Below are 19,966 nucleotides of genomic sequence, written 5' to 3'. Positions count from 1 at the left end.
GTCTTAATTATCCCGCTGTCTTAATTGGTTCTGGCAGGTTCCTGATTACTCTAGTGCAGCCCCTACTCTGGTCACTCAGGGAACAGAAAACTACTCATCCAGTGACTAGTATATTTGCCCTCTACCAGACTCTTGTACCCCACTGGTCTGGTCTGGGTCTGTCACAGTAGGTATCAGTTGAACACAATGTTTTATTGATATACTGTAGAACCCTGTTTATCCAATCCTCATCTGGCTTTCTGTATTAACTGAAATATTGGCTGGAGCCGACTCCCCAAACCCCTTACCCCATCTTAAAATAAGGGGGAGAAAGCTCTTTGCCAATTCTTCTGGTTATCCAGATTTTTGACCCCCTCCCCCAATCTGGCCCCATCCCAATTAGATTGGATAAATGGGGTTCAGCTGTAAACTTAAAGTGCATTCAAAAATCAATCACAAGAGCGGGAGGTTGCACGCATTGAATAAATGACACTGGTAATTTTAGTAAAATTTAGTTTGTTTTATTTTTTCACAAAATGTAAAAACTTGATTCTCTGTAAAAACACAAATTCTGCATTTTTCTATGGCAAATGGATTTCTAGGGTCCCTGCTGAGCACTCAGGATCTAAATCAGGGGTCTCAATCTCAAATGACCACGAGGGCCACATGAGGACTAGTGCATTGGCCTGAGGGCTGCATCACTGACACCCCCCGGTCCCGCCCCTGCCCCATCTCTCCTCCTCCTCCCCTGAGCATGCAGCTCCCTGCTCCTCCCCCCTCCCTCCTGGAAAGTGCTAAGTGCCACCAACAGTAATGCACCTCACTCAAAGGACAAAACATGCACTTAGTTGGCTTTACTTCTGTTAAAGTCGTCGTTTTCCCCTTCCCCCCCCCCCGCGCCCCACTGCACTGGGCTGCACCACCACTCCACTCCTACTCTGCCTCTTCCAGGGGTGGCAGGTTTGTAGAAACTTTGGTGGTGCCCAGAACCTCCTCCGTCCCCCCCCCCACTCCACCCCCACCTGCCTAAGGCTCTGGGAGGGAGTTTGGGTGGGGGAGGGGGTCTGGGATACAGGTTCTGGGATGGAGTTTGGGGACAGGCTCTGGGATGGAGTTTGGGGATAGGAGGGGGTGCAGGGGTGAGGGGTTTGGGACATTGGAGAGGCTCAGAACTAGGGCAGAAGGGAAGGGGAAGGGCAGCCTGCCCTGGCCATAGTGGAGGTGGGCACTAGGACCCTGTGGCAGCAGGTGATGCTGGAAGCTGGCAGAGCAGAGTGGAGTCAGTATGAGCTGCAGGCTCCGGGCGGTGAGGGGGCAGCAAGTGAGCCCAGGGGAGACGCGTGGGGGTGGCAGGCCCCAAACATTGGGGAGTAGTGAGCAGGGAGCTTAGCTGCCACATAAAATAACTTGGGGAGGGGGCGGCACGGGGAGCTTGGCGGGCCGCAGGGGAGAGCTCCGGCCCGTGTTTGAGACCCCTTATCTAAAGCCGTGTCCATATGACTGACTGACTGCTATTGCTTGAAATGGGGGTGAACTTCCTCAGGGCAAGTAAAGGCTTTCTTGGTCTATGCTGATGGCTTGCACTGGTGTAGCTATGCTAGCCTGCATTTCTGGCTGCAAATTTCTACTGCATATAAGTCCTTATTCCCTGTCGACACTAGGGAATTTTTAGTGTTCTCCCTCCCTGCTCTTCACCTCTTCCCCCTTACCACCCTCCCCCACTCCAAATGTGGCTTATCAAGGCTTTTGCCATTTTTCTCTGGACCTTGCTTCTGCCGTTGATCTGGTTCGGACTCTGACTCTTCATTTCTTGCTCCGTTTAAGTTGAGTATTGGTTTACTTCATGCCCCTTCTAGGATGGGTTTTGTTAAGCTTATGTCTCTGCCTTTTGAGCTTGGGAGTCAGAGGGGGAACCTTTCGTGAGAGGCTTTCCCTTCCCCATGGGCAGTGGTTGAGGTCCAGTGATCCTTATGGAGGGATTAATCTCCAGCCCTGCATATGCTGGTCTAGCCCCATTTTTAGGGAGTAGGGTACTCATTTGAGGGAATTCCAGACTAAAAGGCTGATAAACTCCTGATAGAGCTGGAGCAAAGTGGAGGATATAGAAGGAGCTGGGCAAAGAGTTCCCTTATTTTATCATCTGTTTATCATGGGCGCGGCATTACATTCTTTCCCTCTATTGCCTGGAGGTGGCAGTAGGACCATGATGTCCCTGTTGCTGATGTTTCAATTCCCCCAAATATTTTTGTGCCCCTTCTAGCTTGCTTAGCTGCAGTTCGTTTCTGAGCATTATCTTAGGTGCCTGAGTTCATTTTCTATGTTGCAGCTTCCTGGACCACTCGGCTCTCCTCCAGCTGAAGTTTTTCCTGCTTTGCTTGCGCCTCCATAGACAAATGTGGTTCATTGTCTGCTGCAAGTTAGAATAAGACTTGGGCTTTTGTGGAGATGGGTTACCTGTCTTGCCAGTGACTGAGGCCTGGTCTACACTACGGGTTTAGGTCGACTTTAGCGGCGTTAAACCGAATTAAGCCTGGACACGTCCACACAACGAAGCCCTTTCTTTCGACTTAAAGGGTCCTTTAAACCGGTTTCTTTACACCACCTCTGACGAGGGGATTAGCGATAAAACCGGTCTTTGCGGGTCGGAATTGGGGTAGTGTGGACGGAATTCGACGTTATTGGCCTCCGGGAGCTATCCCACAGTGCTTCATTGTGACCGCTCTGGACAGCACTCTCAACTCAGATGCACTGACCAGGTAGACAGGAAAAGACCCGCGAAGGTTTGAATTTCATTTCCTGTTTGCCCAGCGTGGAGAGCACAGGTGACCCCGCAGAGCTCATCAGCACAGGTAACCGTGATGGAGTCCTCCCAGGATCGCAAAAGAGCTCCAGCATGGACCGAACGGGAGGTACGAGATCTGCTCGCCATATGGGGAGATGAAGCAGTGATAGCTGAACTCCGTAGCAGTAAAAGAAATGGAAAAGTATTAGAAAAGATCTCCAAGGCCATGAAGGACCGAGGCCATAACAGGGACACACAGCAGTGCCGCGTGAAAATTAAGGAGCTACGGCAAGCTTACCACAAAGCCAGAGAAGCAAACGGAAGGTCCGGGGCAGAGCCGCAAACTTGCCGCTACTACGCGGAGCTGCATGCGATCCTAGGGGGTGCAGCCACCACTACCCCAACCGTGTGCTATGACTCTCTCACTGGAGAAACACACAGGGAAGACGGTTCGGGGAACGAGGAGGATGATGACGATGGAGGTACTGTAGGTAGCTCACAGCAGCAAGGAAGCGGAGAAACCGGTTTCCCCAACAGCCAGGATATGTTTGTGACCCTGGACCTGGAACCAGTAACCCCCGAACTCACCCAAGACCCTCAGGGCACACAGGAGACCTCTGGTGAGTGTAACTTTGTAACTATTTGTAAACATTACAAAAAAAAAGCAAGCGTGTTTAATGATTACTTTGCCCTGGCAATCGCGGCCAGTACATCTACTGGAAAAGTCTGTTAACGTGTATGGGGATGGAGCGGAAATCCTCCAGGGACATCTCCAGAAAGCTCTCCTGGTTGAAATGGGGTGATTTTATTAAGGGGACATTCAGAGGCGCCCGTTCCTGCTCTTCTGACCAGAAATGTTCCCCGCTGTTAACCACGCGGTGGGGGGAGGGGTGAAGTGATCATCCCAGAGAATCGTGTGTGTGTGTGGGGCGGGGGGGTTTACTTGTGTTTGTGCCGCATGTTAACCGGGAAACCGCAGCCACTCCTTTTACATTGAAACCCCATTTTAAATGGACAACCCAATTCATCCTTGATATGGGAAATGCGCTGCTGTTTGCAACCTTTCCCGCATGTTAAGAAGGTTAAAAAAGCCAAAACACTGTGGCCTACGATGGCTGCCTGCAAGCCGAAATATGCGACCTTGTAATGAAAGAGTGTACCCATTGTTCTCTAAAATGTGTCTTTTTTAACCACCTCTCCCTTCTCCTCCGCCAGCTGCAAATGTTTCTCCTTCGCAGAGGCTCGTGAACATTAGAAAGAGAAAACGTAGGACGAGGGACGAGATGTTCACGGAGCTGCAGATGTCCGCCCAGGCTGATAGAGCACAGCAGAATGCGTGGAGGCAGTCAATGACGGAGATGAGAAAAGCCCAATATGAACGAGAGGAGAGGTGGCGGGCTGAATCGCGGGAAGAACAGAGCAAGTGGCGGGCTGAAGACGATAGGTGGCGTCAGCTTGCAGACAGACGGCAAGAGGCAATGCTCCGTCTGCTGGAGCATCAAACTGATATGCTCGAGCGTATGGTTGAGTTGCAGGAAAGGCAGCAGGAGCAGAGACCGCCGCTACAGCCCCTGTGTAACCAACAGCCCTCCTCCCCAAGTTCCATAGCCTCCTCACCCAGACGCCCAAGAACACGGTGGGGGGGCCTCCGTCCACCCAGTCACTCCACCCCAGATGATCGCCCAAGCATCAGAAGGCTGGCCTTCAATAAGAGTTAAAGTTTTAAAATGCAGTGTGTCCTTTTCCATCCCTCCTCCCCCACCCATCCCAGGCTACCTTGGCAATTATCCCCCTACCTCTGTAAGGAACTAATAAAGAATGCATGAATGTTAAAAAAAAATGACTTTATTGCCTCTGCAAGCGGGAGGGGAGGGTGGGGTGGGGTGGTTGGTTTACAGGGAAGTAGAGTGAACCGGGTCGGTGGGGGGGGTTTGGAGGGTTCATCAAGGAGAAACAAACAGAAGTTTCACACAGTAGCCTGGCCAGTCACAAAACTCGTTTTCAAAGCTTCTCTGATGCGCACCGCGCCCTGCTGTGCTCCTCTAACCGCCCTGGTGTCTGGCTGCGCGTAATCAGCGGCCAGGCGAGTTGCCTCAACCTCCCACCCCGCCATAAAGGTCTCCCCCTTACTCTCACAGATATTGTGGAGCGCACAGCAAGTAGCAATAACAATGGGGATATTCTTTTCGCTGAGGTCTGAGCGAGTCAGTAAGCTGCGCCAGCGCGCTTTTAAACGTCCAAATGCACATTCCACCACCATTCGGCACTTGCTCAGCCTGTAGTTGAACAGGTCCTGACTCCTGTCCAGGCTGCCTGTGTACGGCTTCATGAGCCATGGCATTAAGGGGTAGGCTGGGTCCCCAAGGATCACGATAGGCATTTCAACATCCCCAATGGTCACTTTCTGGTCCGGGAAGAAAGTCCCTTCCTCCAGCTTTCGAAACAGAGCAGAGTTCCTGAAGACGCGAGCATCATGTACCTTTCCCGGCCATCCCACGTTGATGTTGGTGAAACGTCCCTTGTGATCCACCAGGGCTTGCAGCAGCATTGAAAAGTACCCCTTGCGGTTTATGTAGTCGGTGGCTTGGTGCTCCGGTGACAAGATAGGGATATGGGTTCCGTCTATGGCCCCGCCACAGTTTGGGAATCCCATTTCAGCAAAACCATCCACTATTGACTGCACGTTGCCCAGAGTCACTACCCTTGCTATCACCAGGTCTTTCATTGCCCTGGCAAATTGGATCACAGCAGCCCCCACTGTAGATTTGCCCACTCCAAATTGATTCCCGACTGACCGGTAGCTGTCTGGCGTTGCAAGCTTCCACAGGGCTATCGCCACTCGCTTCTCAACTGTGAGGGCTGCTCTCATCTTGGTATCCTGGCGTTTCAGGGCAGGGGACAGCAAGTCACAAAGTTCCATGAAAGTGCCCTTACGCATGCGAAAGTTTCGCAGCCACTGGGAATCGTCCCATACCTGCAGCACGATGCGGTCCCACCAGTCTGTGCTTGTTTCCCGGGCCCAGAATCGGCGTTCCACGGCATCAACCTGCCCCAGTGACACCATGATTTCCACATTGCTGGTGCCTGTGCCTTGTGAGAGGTCTATGTCCATGTCAATTTCCTCATCACTCTCGTCGCCGCGCTGCAATCGCCTCCTCGCCTGGTCCGGGTTTCGCCTTGGCATGTCCTGGCTCTGCATATACTCCAGGACAATGCGCGTGGTGTTCATAGTGCTCATAATTGCCGCGGTGATCTGAGCGGGCTCCATGATCCCAGTGCTAGCTATGGCGCCTGGTCAGAAAAAAGGCGCGAAAGTAGTATCTGATGGACCAGGAGAAGGAGGGAGGGCGGGAGGGAGGGAGGGCCGAGTGACGACATGGCGTACAGGTACAGGAACAGGGAGAAACACAAACAACTGTCACACAGAATGGTCCCCCCAAAGATTAAAATGAAAACCCTGGGCTTAGCAGGCCATTGATTTCACGGAGGAAGGGGAAGCATATGAATACAGAACAAATCTATTTTTTACATCTTAAGGTGGCAGCCGACGGTGCAGCATGAGTGACAGCCATACCAGTACGACGATGACGGATACCAATCATAAAATACCATCATCTGCCAAAAGGCAAGGGGCTGCTGCTGTGTAGCAATGCAGCCCCACGTCTGCCAGCCCCACGTCCGCCAGCACCCAGCATCGCCCTCGGCCTCTTCTGGGTGCTTAGCAGACAATACTGGGCAATTGGCAGAAAATAGTATATTACGACTGGTAGCCATCATCATCGAAACAGTAGCATGTCTGCCCAGGTGGCCATGATTGACAGCCACACCAATACGATGACGACGGATACCAGTCATAATATACCATCGCCTGGCAAGGGGCTGGTGCAATGCAGCCCTACGGCTGCCAGCCCCATGGCTATCACTCATGCTACACCGTCTACCGCCAAAAGGCAGTTAGCAGCTGCTGCTGTGTAGCAATGCAGTCCCACGTCTGCCAGCACCCAGAGGACATATGGTGACGGTGAGCTCAGCTGAGCTGAGCGGGCTCCATGCTTGCCGTGATATGTTGTCTGCACAGGTAACCCAGGTAAAAAGGCGCGAATCTATTGTCTGCGTTGCTGTGACGAGGGGGGAGGGGCCTGACGACATGTACCCAGAACCGCCCGCGACACTGTTTTGCATCATCCGGGCATTGGGATCTCAACCCAGAATTCAAAGAAAAGGCGCGAACCGCTTCTCGGCTCTCTGAGCTGTGGCGCAAACGTAGTATCTGACGGACTAGGGGAAGGAGGGAGGGGGGCCGAGTGACGACATGGCGTACAGGCACAGGGAATTAAAATCAAGAACGGTGGCTGTGCATCAGGGAGAAACACAAACAACTGTCACACAGAATGTTCCCCCCAAAGATTAAACTGAAAACCCTGGGCTTAGCAGGCCGTTGATTTGACGGAGGGAGGGGGAAGCAAATGAATACAGAGCAAATCTATTTTTTACATCTTAAGACGACGGTGCAGCGTGACTGATAGCCCTCGGCATCTTTCTGGGTGCTTGGCAGCAAATACGGGGCGGCGTATGACGATGGTCTTCAGGCCTATTGCACAATCGGCTGCTCGGGGAAGACTCTGCTAATGTGCGATGACCCGACTTGTAATAGGACGGCTAATAGTCGTAATACACCATTTACTGCCAAAAGGCAAGCCCCACGGCTGCCAGCACCCAGATCGCCGATGAAGGCTACCAGTCTACTGCACCGTCTACCGCCAAAAGGCAGTTAGCAGCTGCTGCTGTGCAGCAATGCAGTCCCACGTCTGCCGACACCCAGAGGACATATGGTGACGGTGAGCTCAGCTGAGCGGGCTCCATGTTGTCTGCACAGGTAACTCAGGTAACCCAGGTAAAGAGGCGCGAATCTATTGTCTGCCGTTGCTGTGACGGGGGAGGGAGGGGCCTGACGACATGTACCCAGAACCGCCCGCGACACTGTTTTGCATCATCCGGGCATTGGGATCTCAACCCAGAATTCAAAGGGGCGGCGGAGACTGCGGGAACTGTGGGATAGCTGTGGGATAGCTACCCATAGTGCAATGCTCTGGAAGTCGACGCTAGCCTTGTACTGTGGACGCGGTCCGCCGACTAGAGCACCTAGAGCATTTTATTGTGTGGACACACACAATCGGCTGTATACAACCGATTTCAATAAAACCGGCTTCTATAAATTCGAACTAATTTCGTAGTGTAGACGTACCCTTAGAGATCTAGGTCACGTCTGTCCCCCCCACCCAACACACACTAAGGGCTTGTCTGCATGTACATTTTATAGTGCTCTAACTTGCTGGCTCAGGGGGGGTGAAAAATCACCCCCCTGAGCACAGCAAGTCTGAGCACTTTAAAGTGCTAGTGTAGACAAGCTCCGAGCGTTGGGAGCCACACTCCCAGCACGTGGAGCTAATCCCCTCATGGAGATGGATTGCCGGGAGAGCTCTCTTGCTCAACCACACTCACGTCAGAGCGCTGCTGCAGGAGCGTTCCCGCGGCAGCGCTTTGAAGTTTCCAGTGTAGACATACCCTAAGTGCAAGAAGGAACTGGAGTAACAAACTCATTCTGCCAGAGACTGGGATAATCTTTTAAATTTAGTGGGGTGAAGTGTACATTTATGGCTATGTACATATCCTTAGTGAAACTTTCTCTGATCTCGTTTGACTTGCACAAAGATCAATGCTAGAGTATCGCCTTTTATGTAATACTGTAACTTATAATTTTTATATGCATTATTTGTTAGTATCTTTATAATGGCATTCAGTATCACTCATTGGGAAAGTAAGCTCACCTTTCAGCTTTTTCTCCTTGTTTCTCTTATCTTTCACAATCTTTTTCTTTTCTTTGACCTTTCTGTATCACTGTAGGTTTCTCCCCATTCCTTAATTCTTCCACTAAAATGATCTGCATAGAGATGTTGCTGAAAGCATAATCAGGCTTTAGTTATTTTACTGAGGAGTTTGATAGAAGGAGAAGTTAGTTCAGAACCCCTCAAACTATTGCGGTCTTCCTGAGTCTGCAGACAGACAAACATTGCATTGGTTCACACCTGGTTTGGAAGGCTTTCTTCATAACCATCACTCCAAGAAACTTAATATTTAAAGTGAAAGCTTATATTCTGGTAAGGTGGGTCACATAAATATATCACGTTAGCCTGGTGTTTGAAAGATAATTTTCATGGGTGAGAAATGATATAGTCTCCTGTTTCGGAAGCATCCCCCCTCATAAATTAGTGGTTTTTTGTTGCTTCACCCACTTCATTGAAAACCGTAAGATTCAGTCTAATAAGGCTGTTTAGAAACAAACTACCTACAGGATTTTAAGAAGATTCTGATGGGTTTGAAAATGATTCCTTACCTTACCATAAAGATCAATAACTAAGCTACTACTTTAGAGTGTCCACGATCTATGACTTATTTGTCATCTTAAAACTGAGTGAGCTTAAAATATTCTAGAAATGATAGGTAGTCTTTAGGTTCTAAACATAAAAGTAGATAAGATTAAGCTGTGTGGTGTGGGGTTTTTATTTATTTTATTTTATTTTTTGCTGTGTAGCTGCATCCAGAGCCGAGCAAACTTGCAAAATCTCATCAGGGGAAGGAAGTGTGTGGCATGGCGGAGTGGGGGGATGAGTTCCCTTGAACTATTCTTGGGTATGCTGTTGTTCAGCAAATCTACCAAGGTGTTTATTGTGTTACAAGATGGTTATCCCTAGTCCTATTGTACCATAGTTTGACCTTGCCTGTACCTAAGATCCTACAAGTTTGGTAACATGATTTGTTCCTGTCCAAACAGGCAAAACCAAATTATATAGTATAATGTAGTCAAGGCTCTCTGTCTGTCTGTGGTATTGTAATACAGTTTCTGAAAGCTAAATTTGCTTGTGTAGCTGGATCCTCCTTCTTTGCCTGGATAACTAATTGCATTCAGCTATTTGCCTTTCAAGAGGATAGTTAAGGAAAGAATTTAATGAAAACGCCTTAAATGATGTGTGTGTGTGTGTGTGTGTGTGTGTGTGTGTGTGTGTGTGGACCAGCATAATAGAGAATGTCTGTGTGGTGGTTTTTTTTTTTTTTTTTTAAGTCTTTAAACATCTCCTAAACTTCTATGACTGGCTGCTTCTTTTGGAGGAAAGGGGGGAAGTTAACCCGTTGTACCTCCCCCTCACCCCCCCCCCGAATCTTCCTGCCTCAGAGCACTGCCCCCCCCCCCCAAACCACAACCTTTCCAGCCTTAACCATCATAAAGAAGCTAAAAAGAGTGATGAGCCCAATTTAAAAACTCCCTTCAAGTTGCCTTCTTGAAAAACAGAAATATGTGGCTTGTTCCCTCACATTTGTAGAGGGGCAACTGTCTAGGGATATTGTTGATGACTTCAAGCTGTGATCTTCCTTTTTCTGCTTTCTTCCTAACTAACTTGTGTGGAGTCCCTTTGGACATCTTAGTCTCCTGGCCTGCTCATATTTGTTTGGTGAATATATTTTAATGAACAGCTGTGCATTTGTTGAGTCACACTGCAATTATCTGATTCTGCCATAGCAGTGAGATGGGCAAAAACATGTTTCAAGCTGAGTTGCTGGAAAATTCCATTAATCACATTCTAGTTAGGAGTGTTGGGATGAGGGGAACAAAGCAAAGTACTTTTGTATATTAAGTACTTATTATACTTTTCTCCCCCCACTCTTGATTTAGTGGGTAATGTGATTTGCTGTTAACATTATAGACCCTGGGAAAATAATTACAGAGGTTCAGCTTTACTCTGGCAGGCAAAATCCTGCTGGGATTATTGATTTGCAAATGAAGTTAGTTACTTGTGGTAGAGTATTTAAATAGATAAGGGGTCACCAAAAAACTCCTGTCTGTAATGACAGTGATTGCAATAGCATTCCATGAATTCATTTACTAGGTATTCAGTTTGAAATGCTCCAACCTGATAATATCACAGGCTGAAAATAAGAAACATTTGCACCTTCTAAGTTCCATGCATGTGTGAAAACACAGAACTAACCACTAGTGAGACAGTATTTAATTAGTACACATGGCAATCTGCAGAATCTAGACTAGCTCTCTCTCTCTCTCTCTCTCCCCCTCCCCACCTACCTGGTGAAGGAGGTTCATTTTGAATTATGGGTCTCTAAATAGTTAATTGTTAGTCAGATATTGGGGGCATAGAATAATTGATATAGGAAATGTGTGTTTCATCTCTTGTATGCCCTGTGATGTTGAACTAATCTCCTACATTTTTTGATAGACAAGCAACTCCCCCTGCTTTTGTTTAGACTAGGATAAAAGGTGTATCTTAAAAATGTCATGGCTAATACATTTTAAACTAACACATTTCAAAAGGTGATTGATTCACCATCTCTTCACACAATGTTAAAATCCAACTTTCCCTGTCCATGCAAAAATTTTCAATGTTTTAGTTAAAATAATGTTTTAAAAATACATCTTTTCCTAGTGTTGTCATATGTTGACATTGGTCTCTATCTACATTGTAACTTCTAATCAGGTCCTGAATGCAATAGAATATATTGTAGTCCCGAGAGGGCTAAAGTACAGATCCATCATGCAGCATAGATGGGGCTATCCTCTGCTTTTACGGTGTACAAAAATTATCATATAGACTTCGACTTTTGTAGGGCTGGAAGCACAACACAAATACACTTTTTAAAACATGGTCCCCATACTGTATCACATTCCCCCAGTATGGTGAAATTACAGTGCAGAGACAGGACCTTTGTCAGACTTGCTTGCAACCATTCTTCTAAACATCCTCTAAAACTGGCCCAAAACTCTTAATGGTATGTTTTGATTTGCAAGAACAAAATACTGTTTGATCTTAAATGGTCTTGTAAAGTTACAAGAACTAGTTTGTCAGGAAAATACTTGCAATGTCTTTTCTGAAGCAAATCAGTTTCAGGGCAGGCAGCTAACAATTCTTGGAGAGGGGAATGCAGAAGTACCTCATCAGCTAGAAAAATTCCTTCTGTATTTATGGCTGCAAAGTATAAACACCACCTACTTTTTAAAGCATTCAAGTAGTTTGGTGGTCAGAATATCAGCATCTGCATATTCATCCTTAATGTTACTTAGCAGGCTTAAATTTAAAAAAAAAAGAAATTCTACAAGCTAAAGAATGTTGTTCTGTCACCAAAACAGACAGATTTTCATGTAAAGACTAATAAATATTCCATCTGAAAGTCTGACAAGCCCTGTGTTCTTTTCTGTAGGGAAGCAAGGTAAGGTTTCTCTTCCCTCTTCATCATCTGTCAGTTTGTAACACACACCTTTTTAATAACTAATTTTGAAAAGCCTACAGACTATCATAGAGCTTCTGTTTATCCCTAAAGACTAACAGATTTATTTGGGCATAAGCTTTTGTGGGTAAAAAACCCCATTTCTTCAGATGCATGAAGTCACTCCATGCATCTGAAGAAGTGGGGTTTTACCCACGAAAGCTTATGCCCAAATAAATCTGTTCGTATTTAAGGTGCCACCAGACTCCTCGTTGTTTTTGTGGATACAAACTAACACGGCTACCCATTTGATAGTTGTTTATCCCTGAATCTGGCTGAGCAAAGACTGTAAGTATCTAGAGCTAATATTCCACAAATATAACCCTCATTAAAAGTATTTGCTAGACACTCACAAGTCACTTCCCAAAGTTTAAAATCTGTACTGTTTACCTCTTAAAATTATCTTTGTGCTTTTGCCAGGTGGTGTTTTGGTTTTGGTTTTTGTTTTTTTTTTAAACACAACTCCTTGATCATCATAACAATCTGACTTGTGATTTTGGCTTTTGTTTACAGTTGTGCAACTAACAATGGTCAAGCTAAGTTCTGTTTTAAAATAAATAAGCCCTCCTTTCCCTGAAGCTCTGTGCTGAGATCTTAAGCAGAATGGCCAGGATACACTTGTGATTGGATGAGAAGCATTATAGTAGGTGAGCTGAATATCTGGCAGTGTTTGCAGGATTGGGCCCTATGTTTGCCTCTTCTATAACAGAATCTTCATTCTAAACTGGTTTTCTGGTGTTTATAATTAAAATGCCCCATATTATGCAAGTGTATTGATATGTGCAGTGGTTTGGTGTGGCTGCAGCAGAATTCAGGATTACCCAAACCAGTTTAAAATATACTGTTAAGATTATTTTTAAAATGGAGAAGTATTCAAGAAGGAGCTCATGCTGCTGCTGCTGCTGCTACTGTAAGACGATCTTCAACGTGCCTGTTGGCTTCAGCAAGCAGGCTGCAATGTTCCCCTTCCCTAGGAGCATGTCTGAGAATCACATTGGCACACAATGTGACATAAAAAGTATAACTCATTTAATAGTCAAAATATTACTAAGGATATTTAATGAGCTGCTGAAATATGTGGGAAGCAGCAATAACGTGTGTACTTGCTGTTAGTTGTCTTGCTTAATTGATGCGTAGTTTGTGTCCTTGGGGTAAATTGATAAGATGCACAAAGCCAGTGCATACTCAAGTTGTTGAGCCTAACTTTCTCATGCAATTACTTGTGAATATATCAGTTATTTGTCAATATGAATGATAGTTTAGTTTCTACTTGACTGTTTGCATACATAGAATCGTGCACACGGCTCTTAAATATTGAGGGGTGATGTCACCAGTGAACCAGAGCCACTAATGTCTACACTGCCCATGTTACAGCGCGGCCACGGCAGTGCTGTGACGTGGGCAGTGTAGACGCGCTTTATCGCCAGGGAAGAGCTCTCCCGGTGATTAAAACCCACCCCGAACGAGGGCTCCCGGTGACAAAAGCGCTGTCTATACTGGCGCTTTTCAGCCCTAAAGTGTGTGTGTGTGTGTGTGTGTTTTCACACCCCTGAATGACTAAAGTTTTAGCGCTCAAAGTGGCAGTGTACACACAGCCTTAGTTATTGAATGAGCATTTTTAAGAAACATTATTTTGTGTGTAAGGAAGAAGGCTCTACAGCCTCTTCTTTCATCATAGTGCTGTATTAGGCCTTGACTTCAGTAAAAATGCAGTGAACTTGGCTTCTCTTTGGTGGGAGAATGGCTTTGGCTTCTGTGAAAGGCAGTAAACTGTGGGCTTGTCTACATTGACAATTAACAGTGCGGCAACTTTCCACTCAGGGGTGTGGAAAAAACACCCCCTTGAGCGCAGCAAGTTGCAGCGCTGTAAAGCGCCAGGGTAAACAGTGCCCCAGCGCTGGGAGCTGTGCCCCTTGTTGAGGTGGTTTAATTTTTATTTATTTTTTTTATTTTTATTTTTTAAAGAGCGCTGGGAGTCAGCGCTGCGCTGTGACCACACAAGGCACATTAAAATGCTGCCACAGCTGTGCTTTAGTGTTGCCAGTGTAGACTAGCCCTAAATACAGTGACCTACAGAGTCTTAAGACACAAGTAGGGTGTAATGTGTCTTGAGTTTTTGAAAGGGCTTGAAGAAAATTCTTTGACAATTCCTCACCTACTGTCCCGGGTGAAAAGTACTTGCACTGTCAAACCCTCACCCCCCACCCCCTCCGCACGTTCTCCACAAGCTGTATCTATTTAACTTAAATTGCCACATCTTCACTGTTCTATAAACTCTGTAATCCATCCCACGCCCAATATAAAATGATGAATCCAGTTAATGAATGGTAGGCTCCCTGAATAAATGAGTTTTGGGTCTTTTCCCCTGGGGGGAGAATTGGGCCCCACCCTCTGACAAGACTCCTCCTGGGTCTGCTCTTCTCCTAGACACACTTGAGACTCCTCTTGAAGGAGCTTCACTGCTGTAATCCCTGCCCACCTCTTCCCCGCCCCCCCAATATGGAAAGCAATTAGTGCTGCTTGTTCAGCTTTGTTCCTTTTTTGGAGCCTCCTCACCTCAAAAAAGGAGGGGCGGGAGAGGAAAGAGCCAGGGGTTCTCTGCCTCCATTCAGTCCACTTGCCCAGGCAAAATTTCTCCTGTGTGAGTAGGTTGTTCAAGCCCTGTATTTGATACTTGTTCCCTCATACTGTAATTTCTCTAATCAGTATGTGAGCTGTGGGTAACAGCATAGACAATAAATGTATGCTAGCTTGACGCCAACAGGGAGACCAAATGAGATTTTATTCCTGTAATTGACTACTCTACTCTGGGTGGGTGATGCTTTTTTTTTGTTAAAGCTAGAACAGCTATGGAAATCAAAACTTTTCATAAGTGAGACTAACTTTCATTACACTTGTTGGATTTGTTTAGGGGATGACACCTTGATCCAGGAGTTAGTGCTCTTCTCTTTAGTGTCTCCACTATTGACAGGCCGAATAGGAACCAAACACATCAAAACCTTGCAATGCCTACATTCTTGGTGCATCTCAAACTGAGGCTTCCTGTCTTTCAGACTTTTTCTGCTGGGCTCAGATGTTGGTACTCTACTGATGTGTATAAAGCACCCATGCAGATGCCAAATGGAGTTTGACTGACTTCCATGTCATATCTTAGTGATGTAGGTAAGGGGATGGATATTTCCCCCCAGGTCAGAACTCACATGTGCAATTCTTCTGACTTTGGCCTGGCCTGTGCTTAAAAAGTTGGGTCGAGCCAGCTATGTTGCTCAGGGGTGTGAAAAATCCCCGCCCTGAGCCATGTAGTTCAGCCGACCTAACTGCCAGTGTAGACAGCACTAGAGAAATGGAAGAGGCATTGCCGCCACTTGGGCAGGTGAATTGCCTATGCTGATGGGAGAATCCCTTCCCTCCGTGTAGGTCAGGGGTTCTCAAACTGGGAGTCAGGATGTTATTACATGGGGGGGTCATGAGCTGTCCACCTCTGCCTCAAACCCCGCTTTGCCTCCAGCATTTATAATAGTGTTAAATATATAAAAGTGTTTTTAATTTATAAGGGGGGTTGCACCCAGAGATTTGATATGTGAAAGGGGTCACCAGTAAAAAAAAGTTTGAGAGCCACTGGTGTTGTGTCTGCACTCAGGCACTATAGCAGCTCAGCTGTAGCCTTTCCAGTGTAGACTGGACAAGCCCTTTGAAGGCCTGTGGAATGTGTGTAAGGTCACATGATCCTCTAAACCCATCTGTAATTATTCCCTATAACGCAAGGTGAGGACAAAGTTTATGTAAATACAGGTTTTAATTGCTGATGAACTTGGCTGATGTGCAGCTATCATGGAAGATAGAATTACAAATTAATACAGTCCTTTTTTAAATTTGAAGTACATGCAAAATATGTGCAGCCCTTGGGGTTTTTGTCAGCTGCCACCAGTGCTGTCAGTATTACAGAATTTGGGTACTCCTGATCTCTTCAGAATGATTTGAACTTGTTTAATGGTGTGTGTCCATGTCTGTGCTATATGAAGAAATTAGAAACTATGTTCAGTGTTGCCATATTTAAAAAATAAAAAAAGAGGACACTCCATGGGGCCCTGGCCCTGCCCCTTTCCCACCCACGGCCCTGCCCCAACTCCACCCCTTCCCCAAAGTCCCCGCCCTAACTCCCCCCTCCTTCCTCCCAGCCACGCGAATAGGGCTGCCCCAGCGCTACCGGCTTCACGGTTTGCTGGGCAGCCCCCAGACCCTGCGCCCCCGGCTGGGCGCTTCCCCTCCCGGGCTCCGGCTGCTGTGCTCCTCCCCTGACTCTTCGGCTCTGGCTTCGGGCAGCCCCCTTGCCTCCGGACCCTGCGCCGCCGGAGCAGAGCAGCTGGAGCCCAGGGGAGGAGCACAGCAGCCGCGGGAGGGGAAGTGCCCGGCCAGTATTTTTCCCGGACATGTTCGGCTTTTTGGCAATTCCCCCCGGACGGGGGTTTGATTACCAAAAAGCCGGACATGTCCGGGAAAAACCGGACGTATGGTAACCCTATCTATGTTTCATCTTAATTAATTGGACCTGCCTTGCTTTCATTTGGACCATTCCATGGGGGTTCAGAATGTGTGTAGGTGACATTCATGGTCCTGTACAGAAACAGTGCAGCACATCGCTTCCAGCAAGTTGTGTTGCTGTCAATCCCACCTTAGATTTTAAGAATACCTGGTTCTCTCTTTACAGCTTCCTAATTGTAATCACCAGTGGAGCTGCAGCACTGATGAATTCTGGGTTCAATTTTTGCCTGCATAGTCAGGCCATGGTGATATATTGAGAGGAGATTAGTGGAGTTTCCTACAAAGAATAGGATAATGGATATGTATACTTGCGTGCGGTGAAAATATGAGAATCCTAACATCTGTTTGCTGTATTGGATTAGTACCCAGCATTCTGAACCATCTAAATGCCTACCCCTTTTACAGTGCTTTATGTACACCAGTCTTAATTTTCTGAACTTGCTGTACACTTGCCCTTTCTGAATCTGTTCTCTGCCCCAAGTTTTGAACTGAAAGCTTACTTTCTATTAAGCCACTGGCCTGGGCTGGAATTGGGTTCCTTTTTGCAATGTGACTCTTACATACTGGCTTGGGATCCCAGTTAGCTTTTTAGTACGCATAAAGTTTGCAATTTTAGTAAATATCTGAATTTGTAAGTTTGACCTTTTAAGTACAAACGGAGGTTTGTTTTTTTTACTTTCCCAATGGCCCAGAGCAGCTTTAAATTTAGTTTGTTCCATGAATAATCTTCTTTGTATTTGACTTGGATGTGCATTTCCAGAAGTAATACTGTAACAGTGTTTTTACTACCCTCTAGTGGTGATAGTAGCTGTAGTAGTTCTTAGTACAGGAAATGCCTGTTGAATGATGGCAGTATCCAGATTCATTAATAGAAAGTTGGGGAGGGGGAGTATGTGTCTGGGAATGGAACTGGAAATAAAGCTTGATGCATTATTAGCTGCACACCAAAGTCTCTGGTGGTGTTTCACATTAATTTTTGACAAATACAGGTGTACAATATGCCACATGTATCAGTGTTGCTAATACATCTTTATTTTTAATCTAATGCACCTTTCACAGACTCTTGTTTGCTTTTTATTTTTTCCCTTGGCAATGAAAGACTTTGCTAGTTGGTTTTACTTTTGTTTCTCTTTAGTTTCAGTGTCTCGTGTAGACAATACACAGTCCTATGTGCTTATAGTGCAATGCTTTACATCTGAATTGTAAGCCTTCCAAAGGAATGTTTTTACATCCAAACACTTTCCTTTGCATTTGACAAAAGTAAGCCTTTCTCTTCCTGAAACTTTAACAAAAATGGAATTTGACCCCAAATTCAATGTCAGAATGATCCTTTAATACAAATAATGCACTAATTAAATGGGCAAAATTTCACATGGGTGTCTCCAAATGTAGGTTTGACATGCATTTCTATTAATATCAGGTTTTTTAAAAATAAACTTGTTCTTATTTGTTTTTAATTCTAAACAGGTTTTAAAAACAAACATTACTGTTCTGTGTTGGCAACTAAAACTTTGAAGTATTGTGTTAATAAAAAACAGCCTGAAAGTGAAATTGACTAGAAACCTGTCTACCAAGCCTCTCCACTATCCTTGTGTGTTTTAAAAGGAAGGACTTCACCATGAGGCTTAGAAACTCCAGACATCCTTTCAAACAAATTGCTTACAAAGAAGATTACTCCCCCTCTGTCCCATACAAATATTCAAACCAAAATATGTGAACTAACAAGATGTGGGCCACTTTTTGTTACATCCCATATCCTGTCTGTTTAGGCCCTGGTCCTGCAAAATAGGTCTACAGTTCTGGGCCCTTGCATTTTTGGCAGTTCCATTAACTTCAGTATGACTGAATCCATGGATAGAAGGGTTCATGGTTCAGATTTGGGGCTTGGATTGTAACCTTTTACAGATGGGATCTTTTTCTCCTATGCAGCTTCTAAAGTATCTAGCATGCTTCTGGCACTGTGTAAAATAAGTGCCTTCATTACCTGAGCTTAGAGAGAAGGAACCACCTCCCTCCCCCAAACAAAAAGCATTAAATGGTGAAAAGCATATCAGATTTAAAATGTGAAGTTTTAATAATCTTGGGTGTTTATGTAGGCAAGAACATTCCCCTTTGACCTTCTCACAGTATAATTTTAGGAATGTGCCCCATGTTTATATAGCACTTTGAAGTTCTAATAAAGCTCTATGTACATCTTAATTAGCATTATCCGTTTCACTACAAGGATTTCATTGTACTATTGCAAACTTCTGTGATTTATATCTGAGTATTGTAGTGGCTCTTTCAGAATATTTGTTATTCATTTTAAAAATCACAAAATATACAAGACATAGTTTTCACTGTGTATTAAGAGTTCTAGTTATATGGGTTTGTTTTGTTTTGTTTTTGTGTGTGGTTTTTTTTTTTTTTTTTTAAACAACATAAGAATGGCCATACTGGATCAGACCACTTGTCTGTCTAGCTGTGTACCCTGTCTCTCACAGTTCAGATGCTTCAGAGTGAATGAACAGAACATTTTGAGTGATCCATCCCCTATCCTCCAGACCCAGTCTCTGGCAGTCAGAGGTTTAGGGACACCAGGAACATGGGGTTGCGTCACTGATCATCTTGGCTAACAGCCATTGATGAACCTAACATCTATAAACTTATGTAATTTTTTTTTTGTACTTTTGGCCTTCACAATATGCCCTGGCAATGAGTTCCACAGGTTTGAGGGGTGGGCTTTGTGAAGAAGTACTTCCTTATGTTTGTTTTAAATTTGCTGCCTGTTAATTTCTTTGGGTGTCCGCTAGTTCTTGTGTTTATGTGAAGGGGTAAATAACACTTCCTTATTCCCTTTCTTGATACCATTCATGATTTTATAGACCTCTATCATATCCCCCTTTAATCATCTCTTTTCTAAGCTGTATAGCCCCAGCCTTTGTACTCTGTCCTCACATGGGAGCAGTTCCATACCCCTTATTGTTTTTGTTGCCATTTTTGGCATCTTTTCCAATTCTAATACCTTTTTTTTGAGATGAGGCAACTAGAGTGGTACAGAGGATTCAGTGTGTGGGCATCCCATGGATTATGATATTTACGGACTTCTTATGTATCCCTTTTCTAATTTTCTAATGTTAGCTTTTTTTTGATTGCCATTGCATGTTGAGCAGATGGTTTTAAGAGAACTATCTACGATGACTCCGAGATCTTTCCTGAGTACTTATAGATAATTTTGATCCCCATCATTTTGCATGTAAAGTTGGGATTGTTTTCCTATGTGTGTTACTTTGCATTTACCAAAATTGAATTCATCTATTTTGTTTCCCAGTGTCCCAGTTTAGTGAGGTC

The 19,966-nt window shown here is 45.5% G+C and overlaps 2 protein-coding genes across 5 annotated transcripts in view; both read left to right on the top strand.

Moving 5' to 3' along the window:
* Nucleotides 1-19,966, top strand: part of ACVR1 (activin A receptor type 1) — a 103,280-nt gene that overhangs the window by 22,737 nt on the left and 60,577 nt on the right. The gene's annotated exons all lie outside the window — the stretch shown is intronic.
* LOC135974331 (uncharacterized) lies at nucleotides 2,445-4,601 on the top strand. The gene is made up of 2 exons (XM_065561758.1): nucleotides 2,445-3,381; nucleotides 3,977-4,601. The coding sequence occupies exons 1-2, from the start codon at nucleotides 2,838-2,840 to the stop codon at nucleotides 4,477-4,479; spliced, it is 1,047 nt and encodes a 348-aa protein (XP_065417830.1). The 5' UTR covers nucleotides 2,445-2,837; the 3' UTR covers nucleotides 4,480-4,601.

Source organism: Chrysemys picta, chromosome 11 (assembly GCF_011386835.1).
Source record: "Chrysemys picta bellii isolate R12L10 chromosome 11, ASM1138683v2, whole genome shotgun sequence".
NCBI lineage: Eukaryota > Metazoa > Chordata > Testudines > Emydidae > Chrysemys > Chrysemys picta.
Note: the sequence above shows the minus strand (reverse complement) of the source record. Positions and strands in the feature narration are given on the sequence as shown.

Coding starts and splice junctions, on each gene's coding strand:
- LOC135974331 (XM_065561758.1), top strand. CDS start 2,838: ATGGAGTCCTCCCAGGATCGCAAAAGAGCTCCAGCATGGACCGAACGG. Junction 3,382..3,976: donor GGGCACACAGGAGACCTCTG/GTGAGTGTAACT, acceptor CTCCTCCGCCAG/CTGCAAATGTTTCTCCTTCG.